The sequence below is a fragment of the Sminthopsis crassicaudata genome, chromosome 3 (genome assembly GCF_048593235.1).
Source record: "Sminthopsis crassicaudata isolate SCR6 chromosome 3, ASM4859323v1, whole genome shotgun sequence".
NCBI classification, from domain to species: domain Eukaryota; kingdom Metazoa; phylum Chordata; class Mammalia; order Dasyuromorphia; family Dasyuridae; genus Sminthopsis; species Sminthopsis crassicaudata.
In genome coordinates this window covers 342104739-342125639 of record NC_133619.1, presented here as the reverse complement: position 1 = coordinate 342125639, position 20901 = coordinate 342104739, and the positions used below count along the sequence as shown (strand labels likewise).

At 36.1% G+C, this 20901-nt stretch overlaps 1 protein-coding gene across 5 annotated transcripts in view; it reads right to left on the bottom strand.

Moving 5' to 3' along the window:
* PPP2R3A (protein phosphatase 2 regulatory subunit B''alpha) overlaps positions 1 to 20901 on the bottom strand; it is a 353882-nt gene that overhangs the window by 31982 nt on the left and 300999 nt on the right. For all 5 annotated transcript variants that reach the window (XM_074301595.1, XM_074301594.1, XM_074301593.1 and 2 more), the window contains one exon: positions 8919 to 9075. In XM_074301595.1, coding sequence (XP_074157696.1) covers positions 8919 to 9075 — 157 coding nt within the window. The remainder of the gene's footprint in view (positions 1 to 8918; positions 9076 to 20901) is intronic.

Genomic DNA, 20901 nt, shown 5'->3' with positions numbered 1-20901 from the left:
GCATTTACTATTTTTGCCTTACTGCATTTGATTTTGAGGTTTTTATGCCCTAGTATATGATCAATTTTTGGATAGGTTCCATGAACTGGTGAGAAGAAAGTATATTCCTTTCTGTCTCCATTTAGCTTTCGCCAAAGATCATATCAAACTTTTCTAGTATTCTATTTACCTCTTTGACTTCTTTCTTATTTATTTTGTGGTTTGATTTATCTAATTCTGATAGTGCAAGGTTGAGATCTCCCGCTATTATAGCTTTGCTATCTATTTCCTCTTGCAGCTCTCTTAATTTCTCTTTTAAGAATTTAGATGCTGCACCACTTGGTGCATACATGTTTAATATTGATACTGCTTCACTATTGATGCTTCCCTTTAGCAGGATATAATGCCCTTCCTTATCTCTTTTAATTAGATCAATTTTTGTTTTTGCTTGATCTGAGATGAGGATGGCTACTCCTGCTTTTTTGGTTTTGCCTGAAGCATAATAGATTCTGCTCCACCCTTTTACTTTTAGTTTGAATGTCTCACCCTGTTTCAGGTGTGTTTCCTGTAAACAACATACAGTAGGATTCTGACTTTTAATCCAGTCTGCTAACTGCTTCCTCTTTATGAGGCAGTTTGCCCCATTCACATTTATGGTTAGAAGGACTAATTCTATATTGCTTGCCATCCTATTAACCCCTGCTTATGCTTTTCCCCTTTCCTTCCCTTTTACCCTCCTATCCAGTATTAAACTGGTAAACACCACTTGCTTTTCACAGCCCTCCCTTTTTAGGATCCCTCCCCCACCTTAAAGATCCTCCCCTTATTTTACCCCTTTTCCTCGAAATTACTGTATTCCCTTCCCCTTAGCTTACTTCTTCCCTTTCACTTTTCAATGAAGTGGAAGAAGTTTCACCATAAATCGAATATGTCTATTGATACACGCTATGTTCATCTCCCTCCTTTCTTTCTCTCAGATATAATAGGTTACCTTTGCCTCTTCATGAGATGTAGTACCACCACTTTATATTTTTTATGATATAATCTCCTTTCCACCTCTAGTTTCTAAGACAAATTGTACATATGTTCTTTACATATTTTTTTTGACAGAAGTATAGTTCTCAAGATTTCTTTTTACCTTTTTTAGAAGTCTCTTGAGTTCTGTATTTGAAGATCAAACCTTTTATGTAGGTCTGGTTTTTTCATCAAAAATAGATGGAAATCATTTATTTCGTTAAATGTCCATCTTCTTCCCTGGAAAACGATGCTCATTCTTGCTGGGTACGTTATTCTTGGCTGCATACCAAGTTCCTTAGCCTTTCGGAATATCATGTTCCAGGCCCTGCGTTCTTTTAATGTGGACGCTGCTGGATCCTGTGTTATCCTTATTGTGGATCCTCTATATCTGAATTGTTTTTTTCTAGCAGCTTCCAATATCTTTTCCTTTGTCTGATGGTTCTTGAACTTGGCCACTATATTTCTTGGCGTTTTGATTTTAGGGTCCCTTTCAGTAGGTGATCGATGAATTTTTTCAATGTCTATTTTACCCTCTGTTTCCAAAACGTCTGGGCAGTTCTCTTTGATAATTTCCTCGAAAATGGTGTCCAAGCTCTTTTTTTCCTCCCATTTTTCAGGGAGTCCGATTATTCTCAAATTGTCTCTCCTGGATCTGTTTTCCAGGTCTGTTGTCTTTCTGGTAAGGTACTTGACAGTCTTTTCAATTGTTTCATTTCTCTGGTTTTGCTTGACTCCCTCTTGGTTTCTCCTTGAGTCATTCATTTCTACTTGTTCCAGTCTAATTTTCAATGATGTATTTTCTTCACTCACTTTTTTTATATCTCTTTGTAATTGTCCAATTGAGTTTTTATCTTCTATGGAATTTTTTTCCATTTTATCCATTTTATTTTTTAGAGAGCTGATTTCTTTTTCCAGCTCTCTAATCCTGTTTTCCTTGGAGTTGTTTACCTTTTCCAGCTCACTAATCCTGTTTTCCTTGGAGTTGTTTACCTTTTCCAGCTCACTAATCTTGTTTCTCAATGATTTGATTTCCTTATCCACTCTGTCTTTGAATGCATGGGATGACTTCTCCAGGCTCTCTTGCCAAGCTTCCCTTTCCTTTTCCCATTTCTCTTCCAGCTCTCTTGTGAGAGCCTTTTTGATTTCCTCTATGAGGTTCTTTTGCACTGAGGAGCAGCTTATATCCCTCCCAGGGGATACATCTGGGGACAGTCTGTTCCTAGTCTCCTCAGCATTTGAAGTCTGCTCCCTCTCCACACAGAAGCTGTCAATGGTTAGAGCCCTTTTGAATTTTTTGTTCATTTTGTCAGAGTAGGAATCAAAGAAAACAAACTGACAAGAGAAACAATTGGTCTGTTTTGCGGGGGATAGGGCTGGATGGTATTAATGGGCTTCCTCTACAGACTGGGGGTAGGGCAGCAGAGAGCCACTAACAGAACAGCAATGACTGTACTGAGTCTGCGCTCTGAGGCTCTGAGAACGCACTGAGTCAGTCCAGGTGGGGGTTGGGGGTGGCTGGGCTCTGAGAGATGCTGGCTTTCTGGGGTTTTAATCTTCACCTCCGGAGTTTACACCCTCTCCACCGCTCCTGGCTTGCTGCCAAGACGGAGCATCCACACTGGGGCAAAAGCCCTTTCACAGAAACGGCAGAGATCACACCCCTCCCCCTCCGGTCTGAGCTGTGTGAGCTGCCTGTCTTGCTCTGGCTGTCTGCCCTCAGTCTGCGCCCAGTCTGATTGACCCTCCCCCGAACAAACACAGACCTCTTCTGGCGACTTTCAAGGATGTCTTCTCTTGGTGATAATTTGTGGATTTCTTTCTGGGTCAAGCATTAAGTCAGAGGCTTGTCATGAAGTAAGTTCTGAGAGAAAACGAGGAGCTCAAGCAGCTGTCTGCCTCCACGCCGCCATCTTGGCCGGAAGTCGTATCTCATTCTTTCTTGGCAAAAATTTTTGAGTTGTTTGCCATTTCTTTCTCCAGCTCATTTGACAGATGAGGAAACTGAGGCAAACAGGATTATGTCACTTGCTGAGGGTCACAGGAGTGAGGAAGTGTCTGAGGCCATTTTTGAACTCAGATTCTCCTGACTCAAGGATTAGTGATCTATTTGTTATGCCACAGAAATTTAAAAATAGAGAGAATAGTTGGTATTTTATTTTAAGAGGCAATAAGTCATTGTAGTTGGTTGATTAAGGGAATCACATGGTCAGAAAATTACTCTGACAGCAGTTTAGGATGGACTGGAGTGAAGGAAATAATATATGGGCAATTAGTGCCCTGAAAGATTTAGAGAAATTCCTGTAACACTGTAGGGACATCTTTCTGATTCAGTGTTGCTAATTGTTTTGGTAAATGTGAAGGGGAATGGGGCCAAGGAATAGTGTTTTATTTAATTAGGAACTGTATCTTTTAAATTTTCATTACTTGTTATTTTTGTTACATTTTATGGTCCAAGAGTCCTCCTTACATTTAAAATTCAAGCCTGAATTACTTCACTGCCCAGTGCAGAACATATGATGTTTTTGTTTACAATGATTTTGTGGTTATATTCATTGTTGATATGGGGGAAGAGTAAGGAGGAATGGGACCAAGTGAAGAGGAATGGGAGTCTTGGTCCATTGGACAGCCAGATATAGGACCTTAGAAGAATTCTATGACTAAAAAGGTGTTTGGGATATATGGGGAACCCACTTGGTGCTATGCAATGAAACGTCTCTTTCACCCTATAGGACTAGCTTGATAGATGCTTAAGAAGACTGAGAATGAATGCTAAAAATGGAAAAATTAAATACTCCTTAAATCTTATTAATGGTTTTAATAGTAAATTGCTATTATAAGGAAATTGAAAATAAATTGTCCCACTTCCCTAGATAGCAAGTAATCCAATATATGTTAAACATGGTAAAAATATGTTAAATCCAATATAAGCATACATATTTAAATAACTATCTTGCTGCACAAGAAAAATCAAATCAAAAATGAAAAAATAAGAAAATAAAATGCAAATAAACAACAACAAAAACAGTGAGAAAAGCATCCAAATTCTTAAAGGAAAAGTTAAAGGAGTTACAGAAACAGATCATAAAGCTATACTGAGGGGAGACCTCAACTTCCCTCTCTCAAAACTAGATAAATTTAACCATAAAATAAATAAGGAGATGAATAAGTTGAGAATGCTGAAAACCAAAGGATTAATAAAATTGAAAGTAAGAAAATCATTTAACTAATAAAACTAGGAGCTGGTTTTATGGGGGAACCCCCCCCCCCCCGCATAAAACAGATGGACTACTAGTTTATTTGATAAAAAAAAGAAAGAAAATTAAATTATCAGTATGAAAAATAAAAAGGGCAAATTCATCACCAATGAAGATTAAATTAAAGCAATTATTAGGAGCTATTTTGTTCAATTACATGCCCAAAATATCTGAAAATCTAAGTTAAATGGATGAATATTTACAAAAAAGCAAATTGTCCAGATTAATAGATGAGGAAATAGAACACTTGGACAATCCTAGAAAAAGAAATTGAGCTCCCTAAGAAAAAATCTTCAGGATTAGATGGATTCAAAGTGAATTTACTACCAAACATTTAAAGAAAAATTAATTCTAAGAGTAAATAAACTATTTAGAAAAACAGGTAAAGTAAAAGTCCTACCAAATTGTTTTACAACACAATGGTGGTACTGATACACAATAATAAATGGAGTTTTCCTTTATACTAAATTATCAACAAGCATTATCTGTAATAAGGATAAGTTGGAAGTCTTTCCAATAAGAACAGGGTTGTGAAGCAAGGATGCGGATTATCATCACTATTACTTAATATTGTTCTAGAAATGCAAGATACACAAATAAGGGAAGAAAAAGAAATTTTATTAGAATAGACAATCAAGAAAAAAAAATGACCACTATTTGTCAATGATGTGATGGCATACTTACAGAATCCTACACAATCAACTAAAAAAGCTTGTTGAGATAATTAACAACTAGCAAAGTTGCAGGATATAAAATAGACCCACATAAAGCATCAGCCTTTCTATATATTATTAATCAAGTCCAGCAAGAAGAGATAGAAATTCCATATAAAATAAATGTAGACAATATAAAATACTTGACAATCTATCTGCCAAGACAAACCCAGATACTACATGAACACAATTGGAAAGTACTTTTTACACAAATAAAATTAGATCTAAACAACTGTAAAAATATTAGCTGCCCTTAGGTAAATTGAACCAATATGATAAAAATGGCCAAATTGATTTACTTATGTAATGTCACAGCAATCAAATTACCAAAAATTATAGAGCTAAAAAACAGAATAAGGAATAGCTAGATGGTGCAGTGGATGGAGCATTGGGCCGTAAGTCAGGAGGATCTGCGTTCAAATTCAGCCTCAGACACTTAACACTTCCTAACTGTGTGACCCTGGGCAAGTCACTTAACCCTAATTGCAGGGAAAAGGAAGAAGAGGAAAAATATAAACAACAACAACAACAACAATGAAAAGAAGAGAAGGAAGAAGAAAATTGAAATAGGTTTTATCAAGGGAAATCAATGAAAAAAAGGCAAAGGAAGGTAGCCTCGCTCAAACTATATTGTAAGGCAAAACAATCTGGTACTGTCTAGAATGATGGATTGGTGGAAATAGATTAGATACTATTTACTAAGCAATTTGAAATTATGCCCAAGAGCTATAAAACTGTTTGTACTATGCCACTGTCATGTCTGTACCCCAAAGAGATGTTTAAAAAAAGGAAAAGGATTTATATGTACAACACTATTTATAGAAGGTTTTTTTTTTTTTTTTTTTTTTGTAGTGGCAAAAGAATTGGGAGTTGAGGGGATGTACATCAATTGGGGAATAACTGAGTAAGTCATGCTAAATATGGAACCACTATTGTATTATAAGAAATGATGAGCAGGATGCTTTCAGAAAACCCTGAGTAGACATATATGAACTTATTCAAAATGAAATTAGCAGAACTATGAGAACACTATACATAGTAACAGTAATATTTTATGATACTCAACTGTGAATGATTTAGCTGTTTTCAGTAATACAATAATCTGAGACAATCCCAAAGGACTAATGATGAGAAATGCTTTCTATCTCCAGAGAAAAGAACCAAAGGAATCTAAAGTAGATTGAAATATACTTAAACAATTTCTTTATTGGTCTTGTTTTTTGGTGAGCATTTTCTTTTGTACTATGGGTAATATGAAAATGTTTTGTATGACTGTGCATGTAAAACCTGTATCAAATTGTTTGCTTCCTTAGGGAGAAGTTGTGGGGAGGGAAGTAGATGAAGAATTTGGAACTCAATTTAAAAAAAACAAATTAAAATTTTTTTGTTTGCATAAAATTGAAAAAAAAATTAAAATGTTTACACTTATTTTTATTTATTTATTTTTTTTGGGATACTGGGGACTGAAGCTATAAGAAATGCCCTACATGATATAATTTAGACCTTTTTTTGAAACCCTCTATTCCATTTTTGTCATTTGGACCTACCCATGTTTTTGTTCAACTATTTTGGACATAAATTTGCAAGTATGACAAAAAATTACTAATTTATCCAAATTGAGTTAAGTTTCACATACTCAATGTAGTCTATTATAAATTAGGCTGTTGTTTCTGTTTCTTGATTAATTAGTTTGTTTCAATGATTTATTAGTTCATTCTTTAGTGTGAATTAGTTTTGATGATCATGGCTTTATAATTTTTTTTGACAAGAGAGCTTGGATGTATACCAGTGTAACTGGATGAAACTGAAATTGAATCATATTCTGGGGACAGTTAGAAGAATCTAATCAAATCTGTAATCGCTTATTTCCCAATGAGGAACCAGTCAACAGCAGTGTTTGGTAAAATGAAACATACAAACTACTAGAGGGGAGGGGAGAGGAGGAGCTTAGAACTGTTGGGAAGACATGAAAGAGCTTGGCAGAAAATAGATTTAGGCCATAATTTTATACTATATTATGCCATAATAAGCCCCAATTTGATAAAAGATCCCATAAAAAAGGAGAGGTAATGAAATAAGATGCCTTTTAGATCTATGATTAGAAGTAGAATTTTTAAACTAAGGATTAAAATAATCAATTTTAATGACAAAAATTTAATAGTTTTTGCACACCTAAAATCAATATAGCTAGAATAAGAAGAGAAATTACCAAGGGGAAAAATCTAAACTATAAAAGGAATTGACCGAAGATCAAATGATATTCTTTTAATGGATAAGTGGTTAATTGCTGTCAACACTATTCATTTTTTTCTTTTTTTTTTTTCTCCCACATTTCCCCCTCCCTATTTCTTCTTCCATTGAGAAGGCAAGATAAAATACAATACAAATATGAAGGCACACAAAACTAATTTCTGCAATAACCATGTTCTGGAAAAACAAAACAAAACAAAAACAACAAAAAACCCTCGATAACCAAATAATAATGATAAAAAGAAAGATGAAAAAAATATTTAAATCTAACATTCTGAGTAATCATTTTTCTCTCTACTGGAGACATATAGTATTTTTCATTATGAGTCCTTTAGCACTATGATGTATCAGAGTTGCTAAGTCTTTCAGTTAATTATCTTTACAATATTGCAGTTACTGTGTAAAATGTAAACAATTTTCACAAGAAGAAATATATACTGGCAACAATCATAAAAAATGCTGCAAATCACTACTAGGTGAAAGCAAATTAAAAACAACTCTGAAGTTTTACTAAAATACATCAAATCAGCAAAGATGATAAAAGACATGAATAATCAATGTTAAGAGTAATTGTGGGAACACTAGGGCACTGTTGGTAGAATTGTATACTGATCATACCATTCTGGAAAACAATTTGGAATCACATTGAAAAGGTCATAAAAATGTTACCCTTCAATTCAACATCATCTCTGCTGGCCATATACTCCGAGAAAATCAAAGATGAGGTAGAAATTCCCATATCTACTACAATATTCAAACCAAAAAACCCCCTCAAAAACAAAGAAATGCCATGAATTATGGAACAACTGGTCAAAATTGTATATGTAATGTCTAATTACTATTGCTTAGAAATGATGAATATATAAGGAATTCACAGAGCCTTGAAGAGACCTATATGAACTAATACAGAACAAAGAGAGCAAAACCAAGAGAACAATATGCACAATGATGGGAATTTTCAGAAAAATCCAGTACAAAAGATATCAGAACTCTGTTCAGCACAATGATCATTTTAATTCTAGAGGACTTAAGATGGAACATATCTCTCCTTGATAGAGAAGTGGTAGACTCTAGGCAGGGAATGAGGCATGTGTTGCTAGACATGGCCATACTTTGGACTGTTTTGATTAATTATATATTTTTTGTAACAATGGAGGCTTCTGTTGGGGAATTGGAGGATATCAGAAAGCAATAATAATATTTTAAAAAGCATCAATAAAATATTTTTAAGAAAACCAAAAGGGACTAGAATTCAAAATAACTCAAAGACAAGGTCCAGAGGTATAATGAAGCATATTTCTCTCTTCTCAATAAAGAGTACAAGGTAGACTGCAGTTGGAGAATATTGCATATGCTATTAGATATGTTTGATCAATAGGTTTGTTTCTTAAATGGTTCCCTATTACAAGATGGGGGTTTCATGAGAGAAGCAATTTTGCCAAATGACAGTGATGAAAAAAGCTACAAAAATTATCACATTAAAATAAACTATAAACAAAATAATCTTACTTCTTTAATTTTAGCATTTTCCATTCTAAAATAATGAATTTATTAAATTTTTCCATGAAGAAATGGATATTCCAACCAATGGAATGTGTGAGATTTTATTAACCACAATCTTCCTCTTCAGAATCAATAATCATGTCTATTTTGGCAGCACATGTAAAATATGATCAATATAGATAAGATTAGTAGGACTACTTACCTTGGTCATTATATCTAGATAGATCAGTTTGGTTGATGTAGAGGTCATGATCACTGTCTAATTCCCAGAATTTACAGTAAATGACATAGAAGTGTTCATAGGAGAAGTAATCTGTGATTTGATTTATGTCATCTTCTTCTTCCAAAAGGGCTAATGTCTGAAATTACGTGAACAAAAGGAGAAATTTATCACAAAATCATGAAATAGAAATTTTAGTCTATCTAGGGAAAGCCTGAAGACCTTATGTTAATTTCTTATTATACTGACTTTAAAATAAATCACATTTGTATAGTGCTGTAAGGTTTGGAAAGGATTGTATATACATTCTCCTTGGTCTTCAAAATAATCCTATTTTTATAATTTACATATTAACTTATAATTTAATATCTTTATGAAGACTGAGAAAACATCTAATTCAACAAATTTTGCATCAGTTGTATATAAGCACCTACCATGTGCCAAGGATTTTTTTAGGTTCAGGAGAGACAAAAATGAAAAATGACATAGATATTGTTCTCAGCAAGTTATAATCTAAAAGAGAGGATCATGCTCAGAATCTATAATAGAACTCTTTCATTTTAATACCACCTTTCAGAGTGGGTTTACATATCAAAGAAGTCATTATATGAGAGGGAAGGAAACACTATGTCAAATGTTCTACAACTGTATCATCAGTAGATAATGGAGAGAATTTTTGAATAGAAGAAATGACACAATGAGAGGAATACATTTAGTCCAGAATGTGAAGGACAAAAGGAGAAGGTTCATTGCTGCTCATTGGTTCACCCTTTTTGTTCAATTCTTTCTGACTCTTCATGATCCTATTCAGGATTTTCTTTGCAAGGACACTAGAGCCATTTGCCATTTCCTCCTCCAGCTTGTTTTACAGATGAGGAAAATGAGGCAAACAGAGTTAAATGACTTACTTAGGTTCACAGAGTTAGGAGTGTTCAAAACCAGATTTGAACTTAAGAAGATGAGGCTTCTGAACTCCAGACCTGGCACTCTATTGGACCAGCAAGCTGCTCTTGCCTTGCCTCATTTCTAGGTCTGGACATGTTTAGTAGTCACCAAAATGAGCAGTTACCTCAGATGAAAAATACATATTTTCAGAGTAAACAGGACCTAGACACTGCAGACTGGGATGACATTTGTTTTGTGATTGGAATCTCGAAGTTTTTTCTTTGAGAACTTTTCTAGTTCTTGTTTCCCAACCCCTCTACCCGCACCTATATTGCTGCTATCCCTCTTTAGAAAAATCTGTAGATGCCCAAAACCTAAGGAGTGCTTATATGAAGTATAGGAGTTCATAGGCTTGATTCCAATACTTCAGAGCTTCCTGGGGAATCTAGATAGGATGATAGTACATGTAGACTATAGAATACAGTAATCTATTACCAAATAATGGACTCTCTGAAAGTTAGAAATGAGCAAATCATTGATTAAGTGAGAACAAAGAATATAAAACAAAATTTGAAAAAATGGATGAAAGTAAAAGATAAATGTTTTAAAATATGGAAAACAGATGAAGAAATAATTAAATAATCATCACATTTCCTGGAAACCAAGATTAAAAAGAATCTCAGTCATGGTATTTCAAGAAATTATAAATGAAAACTGCCCTTGTCTATCAGAATCAGAGGGCAAAATGAAAACGGGAAGAATTCACTGATTTTACTCTCAAAGGAATCTCAAAAGGAAAAGTACCAAGAATGTGATATTAAAAATCTAAAGCAATTGGGTCAGGAAAAAAATGCTGCACTAGCCATAAAGAGTTGAAGTACCAAGGAACCACAGTTGAGATCATATGGGATCTGACAGCTTCTACTATAAATAACAGATCATCTTGAAATACAACATACCAAAAGGCAGAAGATACAGGCTTACCGTCAATAACTTTTCCTGAAAAACAAAATACAAGACTAGGAGAAAAAATGGACCTTAATGCAATAAAACCCCTTCAAAAGTAATGTGAATGCCTTGACCCTATTTTCTCAGGGTTAGGCAGGGTCTATCTGCCCTTCTCTGGGTCCCCAGGATACTCCTGAGAAATCTGGGGTCTCTGATACTGGCTTGAGCTTATGCTGGCTGTTTTTCCCATTTTGGGTGGCCTAGTAATTAGCACTTAGATTCCATTTAACTATGTAACATAAGGTAGCATTTACAAGAATATATTTTGAAACATTTCTCCCAACATGTTGGAAGCATAATCCTTCCTGTACCACCTCAGTCTTGGAGTGAGGCAATTAGGCTAAAACTTAGCTCAGTTTTTTATGTCTATATGTAGATGATGGCTGCATGGGGCAGCTAGGTGGTATCATGATTATAAAACTGAGTTCAAATGAAACATTAGCTGGGTGACCCTGGGAAAATCACTCCACCTCTTCACCTCAGTTTCTACCTGCTTCCCAGGTTTTTTGGGAGAATCAAATGAGATAATAATTGTAAAGTACTTCTCATAGTACCCAGCACATGCTAAGTACTATATGAATGTTAGCTATAATGATGGTGATGATTACATCTCAGTTGCCATTGGGGTGAGATCCTGAAGGATCTTCTCCAAAGCTCACTTGTTTCTTGAGAAGCTGCTACTGTATTGGTTGTGTAATCTGAATTCGGGAACCATGAGACACTGAAGCAGTTTTAATGCTTTTTTGGCCTTGGGGCACTGAATTTTAATTAGTTTTAAATCTGAACTTTGGAACAAAAGGATGCTGAAGAGCTTTTTAGACTTCTCAAACTCATAGGCTCCATTTCCTTCAATGATCAAGTTTCTCCAAAAACTTTAAGGCTTAAGAGCTGAATGTGACATGCTTTTTTGAAATGGCTCCACAGCCAACGAGTCTCCTCCTCTCACAATGGTAGCTGCTGACCAGAACCAGTTACAGAATGTCTAAACATGTCCAAAGTCTGTCTCTCCAAAGTATTTCTCCTCCTGTGTTCTCATCAATCTTCCAGAAAGCAGCTCCCTAGCTTCCTCTACATGGAAAAATGCTATCTTCTTCCTGATGCCATTTGAGGCACTCTGGGCATGCACAATATCCCTATTATTCATTTATTTCTGATGAAAATAGCAGAGCTGAATACAAACTTTGAAATTACAAACATGAGAAGCCAGAGAAACCCAGAAAGAAAGATAATTATGAGTCCTAACATTCTAATAAAGGGAGAAGGGAGTTAAATAAGGAAAAAAAGAAGTTCCAGGGATGAATTGTTCTAGTCTCATGACTTTAAAGGAGGAAAGAAAAGAAAAGGCAAAAGGAGTAAAACAGAATGAGGAAAAAGGAGATGGACCTTACTATTGCCAAATGTGTATGTGTTTAGTTGTCTTTAATGAGCTACTCCTCCTGCTCTGCTCTACAATGGAAGGTCATTGGATAGGAGAAAAGGAAGGGAAAGTAGGACGCCATCTCCTGAGTCTAACACTGTACACAGTTCAAAACTGAGGTTTTTCAGGGAGAGGTAGTTTACATAGGGGAAGGGGCAGAGGGGAGCAGATATCAAATCAATCTCACTTTTATAGCAACTGGTATAGAAATACATTAAATACAGAAAAAGGAGGAAAGCTAATATAATAAGACTATAACAGGGAAGGAATTGTTTTAAGCAAATCTAATTTCAACTCCCTTTACAATATTGTTATTACATAGGTTATTCTTTTGGTTTTGCCCATTGTCCTGGTATCAGTTCCTATAAATTTTCTCAATTTCTCTGAAAGTCTCTTTTATTATTTCTTATAAAAGAAAAATATTTTATCACATTCCTATATCATAACTTGTTCAGTCCTTCCTTAGTTTGTGGGCATCTCAGTTTTTAATTCTTTGCCACTACAGAGTTACTACAAATATTTTGTACATAGAGAAGCTTTTCTTCTTTCTTTAATTTCTTTGGGAAAAGGCCTAGTAGGAATCAAAGAGTCACTATTTAATAGCTTCAAAAATTATTTTCTCTTCTTTTGTATGCATTAATTAAAAGAGTTCTAAATTCCTTCCAATCCCTCCCTCATCCACTGAAAAGACAAGAAATATGACTCTCATTATATATATGAAGTTATATAAAAAATTTCCATATCAATACTGTCTAATGCCTTTTTAAATAGCTGGATCATAGTTTAAAACAGCTTTTGGCTTTTCCTGACTTCCTGGCTTTTTGATTCTGAAATATGCCTCTGTTCTGTCTCATCTTGGAACTTCCCTTGGCTCCTAGGGCCTTCTGTTCATGTGACCTTCTCAAACTGGAATATTCTTATCATTCCCTTCTTCCATTGGTGAGTTTTTCTTGGGGTCTTAATTTTATGGTAGGGTATAGGCAGCCTTCATTCTTATCTATTCCCTATTCTTGAACATCTGAGTTTCAAAACCATATGCCAGCACAGAATATCTTTGACTTCTTTCCCGCACTCACTTTTTAATTCCTTTTTATATGTTGTCTTCCTCCATTTGAATGTAAGCTACTTATGGGCATGAGCTATCTTTCTTTTTATTTATATGTATAGCACCAGTGCTTAACACAATGACACATTTCTAAATGTTTTAAAAAAATATATTTTTTCATTCCTCCTTCTTCCTTGGGCACAATTCCAATTTTCTTTCCAGAAGGGCTGGGCCAGTTCACGATCCCATCAATAGTGCAGTAATATTTATTTAGACATACAACCTCTCCAGAACTAGTCATTTTCTATTTTTGACAACTTTATCCAAGTTGATGCTGTTAAGGCATTACCCAAGATTTGTTTTAATTTGCTCTCTAATAATTAATGATTTAGAACATTTTCCCATATGGCTATTGATAACTTTAGACTTTTCCCTCTAAAAAATTTTACTTACATTCTTTGACCATTTATTTATCAATTGGGAAATGGTTCTATTTTTAAAAAAATGTTTTTATTGATGTCATCTATTTTTTTAAACTTCATTAGAGTTTTTCAAATATCTTTCCTTCACCCCAACACAAAAACTATCCCATATAACACACAGTATTTTCAGAGAAGAAATAAATCAGCATGATAAATTGAAGAAGTTTGAAATTATATGCTTCTTATTCTAAGTTCATTAACTTCATTTGTGCAGAAGCTTTTCAATTTCTAGTAATCAAAACTATCTGTTTTATTTTTTTCAATTACTTCTCTTGTCTGGTTAGTAATACATCATCCTGCCCAAAGTTGTGGGAGGGAGATGTATTTATTTTTGCAATTCCAGAATATTCCATAAATAAGTCTTTTAACTCTAGTTTCTCTGGCAATTTGTTCATTTCTATATTTTCCCTTTTGTTTATCTTTCTGTTGGACTTATCCAAACCTGAGAGAGGGATATTGAAGCTTCCTGTCATTGTGTTTCTGCTTATGTGTTCTTGTAGCTCAGATAATGGTTCTTTTATGAATTTAGACATTAAAGCATTTGGATCATTTCTATTTAAACCTCTATTTGTCTCAGATTCCTCATCTATAAAAAGGAAATAATAGTACTACCCTCCCAGAGTTGTGAAGATCAAATAAGATAAAAATGGTCAAGCAGTGCCTGGCACATAGTAAGCACTATAAAAATGTTAAGCTATTATTGTTACTACTACTACTACATTATATTATACTAAATTATTACTACTGTACTATTATTACATTACTACTTATATTGATTTGTTTTCTGAAGTTTCTTTCGGCATAAGATTTTCTTGTTTGTAAAGGGCTAGAACTAAGCAAATGCACTTGGATAATGGAGCACATGAGACTAATGGTCAATTGGACGGTTCTCTATTAACTTGTTTGAAGGTTGACCCTCCCCAGCTGTTCTGTGCTGACTTGATTGGTGGGACAAAGAGGGGAAGTGACATATGTGGGGAGAGTAGGAGGAGGACACTGAGGCATTTTCTCTTGTGGCAGTTGAGAGAGGAAGGTGGTGTGGAGATTACTAGATCTAATCCCCTGACAGTGACCTCAAGAGACCTAGAATAAAGACTTTTGGTGATCCTGACTCTGGCTGATTTCTGGAAAGATAAGAGTTCCAGCATTTGGTGCCCAACGTGGGGTGAAGGCGCCTCTGCCCAGGGCTAGAGCAGCGGTTCAAACATGCCACCGCCGTCTGGCCCCACTCCTGGCAAAGGCAGCTCAAATGAAATGCGAGCTGGGCCCAATTCCGATAATCTCTTTCCATCATTTTGTAAATCCAGGGGATTCTGCTTTTTTAACCAAACTGGCCTCCTCCTGGCCCTCGCAGAGCCAGGAGGGATGCTGTACCACCACCTGGCCAGTGCCAGACTCCCCAACTTGGGCTTTAAGTTCCGAGAACACTCAGGCCTGGGGATTGGGGGGAGGCTCATCCAAAGGTGGGGGGGTCTATGGGGACAAGTCCCTGATGACACACACGGGTGCCAGCCAAACACCTGGCTCCACAAGCCTGTCCACCCCAGACTCGGCTAAGGCGACTCCTACAGAATACTTGGGTTTGGAACATTTCAACACTGGGTTTGGGCTTAGATGAGCCCGAGGTTGGAGGGGGGAGTTGTGGGGGAAGATGCATATTCATTCCCTTTTCCTGGTATCTTTGAATTTAATGTTCGAGCTGGCCCCTATGCCCAAAGCAAGGAGGGACTGGATTCCTGGATTCCTTCCAAGGCCTGATTTCCCCAGGATAGGGAGCTGGGCTGGGGAAGGAGATTTCATACACAGGAATGGACTCCCTTAAGAAACCCCAGGATAGAGTTTCCTCACATTTTGGCAGGCGGAAATACAGACACAGGTGGATGGACAGATAATCAGACAAGGTGGTACGTCACAAACTGTTCAGCACCCTATCTTCTTATTGATCAGATTCAAAGTAAAAGCACTTTTAAAACAAGAAACCCAACCAATGATTAGACGGGGGTACCTTTCTTCCCATGATTCTGAATGAAGAGTTACAAGGAAGGAAGGGGAGATCAGGCAGCGAGAGAGAGGCTTGGGCCTCTCAATCCCTTCAGGAGGCAGCAGGAGGGTGCTGGAGACCATCAAGCTTGGCAAGTCTCAGGAAGCCTCTTGGTCAAAAGCTGAGGGCTCTGAGGTTCTTGGGGCAACATACAACAAGCGCCTTGCTTGGGGCCCCCCCAGCACTCTGGGTGTGCCACAAGCAATAAAAACAGATAGGACCTACATATATGTTTAAACATTTTGCACACTTTTGTGCACAGTATAAGATTTTACATACCACTGGCATACCATTTAATCCTCAAGGGCAGGCAATAGTAGAGAGAAGAAACAGAGATATTAAGACACTCCTCCAAAAACAAAAGAAAGGGGGAGCCACAGGTAACCCTAGAGAACTTCTAAATTTAGTTCTCTATACCTTTAATTTTAAAATTTTTGACAAAGATGCACTGGCTCCGGCAGACAGGTTTTATAACCCACCGGAAGGATAGCGTCTAGTGCGGGCAGCTCCACTGTTTTTAGATAATTGCCAGGTGATGTAGAAAGACCCAGAAAGAGGTGAATGGAAGGGACCAGATAGGTTAACTGCTTGGGGGAGAGGGTTTGCTTGTATCTCTACAGATGGAGAAGGAAATCAGATGGGTGCCAACAAGCAGTATTCACCTTGTCCATCAGAGAGAGACGGAGCAGACCCTTGAAAGGAAGGAGAAGACCCAAGAAACATCGGGTGGTTCCGTTGCTGACTGTGCCCACCACTGAAAGAACCTGGAAGTTATGGCATTTGACTCATGGACATCAAAAATTGTTGGACTTGAAAATCCTCAGGAATCACTGGATTCTCTGAGATGTGATAAGACCGTTATAGGACTTGAAAACCCTCAGGAATCATTGGATTCTGACTGAAAGTCCTTAGGAATTATTGGATTCTCTGAGACATCAGAAGACTATTGTAGGACTTCAAAACTTGTGGGGATCATTGGATTCCCTAACACGTGAAGCAATGGACAATAGATTGGTTTTGGACTATCTCTTGGTTGCTGAAGAAGGCGTATGTGTGACTGATGGTTACATACCCACTTCTAGAAATCTTTTACAAAACCATGTTGATATATTGTTTGTTATATCACCACTTGTATGTACAATTCCTGTTTGTTACACCACATTGAGTCTGCACTGACTGTGGGGAGAGTCATCACTAATAGCCTCTGTGTTATTGCTATGTGCTTGTGTAATAACTCCCATGCTGATGGGTTTGTGCATACTTGTCTCTAATAAGGCCCTTCAACCCAGAAACCCACTAGCAAATCCCCACTTCTCTTTGGTGCTTTTCATTTCCCTTCCTGAGATGTCAGGGAGAGCCTGATTATCTCCTTTTTAGTGCTTTCATCTCCCCTCCTGAGAAATCAGGGATGGCGTGACCACTTGTGGTCTAAAACAAAAGAAAGCGGGAGATGTAAAGGGCTAGAACTGAGCAAATGCACTTGGATAATGGAGCACGTGAGACTAATTGCCAATTGGACGGTTCTCTATTAACTTGTTTGAAGGTTGACCCTCCCCAGCTGTTCTGTGCTGACTTGATTGGTGGGACAAAGAGGGGGAAGTGACGTGTGTGGGGAGAGTAGGAGGAGGAAACTGAGGCATTCTCTCTTGTGGCAGTTGAGAGAGGAAGGTGGTGTGAAGATTGCTAGATCTAATCCCCTGACAGTGACCTCAAGAGACCTAGAATAAAGACTTTTGGTGATCAGACAGAGTTCTAGCACTTGTTTACATAGTAAACTTGATACATAGGAAATATTCCTCCATTCCCCTCAGTTTTGTTTTATGTATGTTGATGATGTTTTTAGATGGGTTTCTTAAAAGATTTTGTTTTTGCATTCAATCTGCAATATTTTTGTTTATTAAATTTTTTAATTCATTCACATTTAAAGTTATGTTAGCTCTATATTTTCCTTCATCTACCTCTAATTATAATTATTTTTTTCAAGTTATAATTCCTCCTTTCCCACTCACATGCAACACTATGTTCCTTCAATTACTTTAATCTTTTTAAAGTTGCCCTATTTTGACTGGATTTCCTTCCCCTATCTTCAAACCCCTTCTCTCATTACCTCTTTCTTTTTGGAGTTTTGCTTCCCCTACTTTTTTTCCCTGTTAGTCAAGCAGATTCTCCCTCCCTTCCCCAGACTTCAATGAATCCTACTTATTGTGTGTGTGTGTGTGTGTGTGTGGGCATATGTATCTTTGTGTGTTCTTTGCCAAAAAGGATTACTCTCTCTTTTTATTACTCGTTCTCTTTTCCTATCTTTTCTAGAACTTAATTCTCCAATTCATGATCCCTATAATTATGTAATCTCTCTTTTTTTTCTCTCTATTTCTCTTGTAATCAAAACTCCCAAGATATCCATTTAGGTTCTCCCCTCTAGGAAATTTGTCACTGCCTTATAGTGCTTGCTCCATGGATTCCCTCTTTTTCCTTGTACCTCCACAATGCCAGTTATTATAGGTGTCAGAGAAAACATGGGTCACGTAGGTTCCTTTATTACAGGTTTGTTTATGCCAGTCTGTTGCTGCTGCTACTGTCCTTAACTTCAATATTTATTCATTCCTCCTGCAATTCTGTTGTCTGAGGTGTTTGAGAAGCAAACAATCTCTTCAGGTCTGGTTTTCTGTTTAAAAATGTTTCAAATGCCTCTTTATTACTGAACATTTATATTTTTTCATGTTCAGTTAAGTCTACATTTGCAAAGTGGGTCACCCTGGATTACATTCTGAGCTCCATATTTTTTTTTTTTTTTTCTGAGTCTGGGGTTAAGTGACTTGCCCAGGGTCACACAGCTAGGAAATGTTAAATGTCTGAGATCACATTTGAACTCGGGTCCTCCTGAATTCAAGGCTGGTGCTCTATCCACTGCGCCCCCTAGCTGCCCCCCATAACTCTTTAGAATACATTATTTCATCCTTTCTATGCTTTCTAATGAGTACAGAATAATTTTTTTAAGTCATTCGAATTTCCTTTCCTTTGTGTTTGAAGATCTTTTCCCTGACTTCATGTAGTACTGAAATCAATTGCTAAATTTAACCACTATGATTCTTTTTTTTTTTTCTTCTTCTTTTTTCTGGAAGGGTTTTTAAATTCTTTTAATTGGTATTTCATTTTCTATGTTCCGAAGTTCTGGGCAAATCTTTTCTATTATTTTCTTTGTTGTCATACAGTGTAAAAAATTTTTTTGTCCTGTTGTCTTCTTTTGGGAAACCTGTTAGGCTATCTTTATGCATTTTGCCTTCAAGAATAGTATGTTTTGCTTCCACAGAGAGCATATATTTTAATGTTGATTTTTGATTCTTTTCTTCTAGGTTGTCCTTCAATTCTATGCATTTGCATTACCAATTTATTGTTCCTTCTTTTGAATTTGTTGAGATTTGCTATCTCAGATTTCAGTTTTTCTATCCTGCCCATTATTTTTTGCTGTGCACATCATAAATTCTCCTCTCGTAATTCTCATTTCTCTATTGATTCACTCAAGAACAGTATATTGTGGTTCTTTGCTCTCCTCTCATTCCACAGGGTCCTCAATTTCATCAAGTGTTCTATCAATTTTTTTTGGGGGGGGATTTTCCAATATTTATTTATATATGCTTGAATTTGTTTCCTAGACATTAAGGTCATATTTCCCTCTGTTGTTAATGATTTCTCTGGTTAGGTTCAAGAACTTATAAGTTTTCTTCTTCCTAAAATTTTTGGTAATTCCCCTCCTTTGCCTCCACCCTCTAATATTTTCCTACTCACTTTCTAACTGTTCTCTTCTGAAGGTGCTTTACTTAGGGACTGGATCTCAAAGCATTTCAGCTTCCTCTATGTTGGGCAATTCATAGTTCACCTGCCTAGAGAGGTTTAAGAAGTAATGAGGCATCAAGAGAAAGTTACTAGTCTTCCATATTTGTTGCCCATGTGATTCAAAAGTCTCAGCTTTTATTCTTAAAAAAAAACACCTGAATCTGCTCTCTCTTAGAAATAAGATTTTTATCAAATAAACTAGTGGCAAAGTTTTCCCTATTTTTTTCCATTTATCTGCATCTTTTAAAATTCTATTCACATTGGCTTTATCTGTGTAAAAGCTATTTAGTTATATTAATTATTTTATCCTCTGTGATTCTATCAATTGTTTGGTCATGAATTCTTTCTTTATTTAGAGTTCTGATAAGTAACTTCTTCCTTGCTTCTCTAATCTGTCTACAAGGTCACACTTTTGTGTGTGTAAGTCATGTATTCATTTGGAATTTATCTTCGTATATGATATGACAAATTTTTTTATATTTACTTTCATCTAGACTGCTTTTTCCCCAAAAAGCTTTTTGTCAAATAGTAATAATAGCTAACATTTATCTAGTGCTTTAACATTGTAAAATACTTTATATGTGCTGTCTCATATCATCTTCACAACAACCCAGGAAGGTAGGTTATTATTCTCAGATGACGATGAAACATGCTATATATCTAAGAGATGATGGACTGAAGGTGCAGAATTCTACTAAGAGTTCAACTTGTATTAAGTGATCTTTTCATTTATATCGTGTTAGTTACTGTATATATTGTTCCCTTAGTTCTCCTTATTTCATTCCATTTTCAGTTCACACAAAACTTTCAATATTTCTCTCAATTTCTTATTTTTGTCATTTCCCATTCCACATTAATCTTCATTTTAAAGGAAAGTTTTAATCTAATGCTGAATGTTAGGAATATTGGAAAGGAGACTCAGGCAACTTGGGCTGATGGCTTCTGAGATCCCTTCTATCAATGAGACTTTATGACTCAGATTGGCCTGACTGCAATGTAAAGACATTATTCAGAACAATGAGAAAACATAGTTGGAGATCCAGGATTAAGATAGGTGGAAGACTGATGCTGATTGAATGCTGAGTTGGTAGCTCCACTGTCACCAAGGAAGAATAGTTTGTTATAAAATTTTTGACAGATCTTTTTTGTTTTTGTCCATTCTGTTATCCTTTCAAGTCTAATCCTTAAAACGTTCCAGATAATCTTAAATTATTAACATGAAGTTATCATGTAATAGTTATGGTAATAAAATG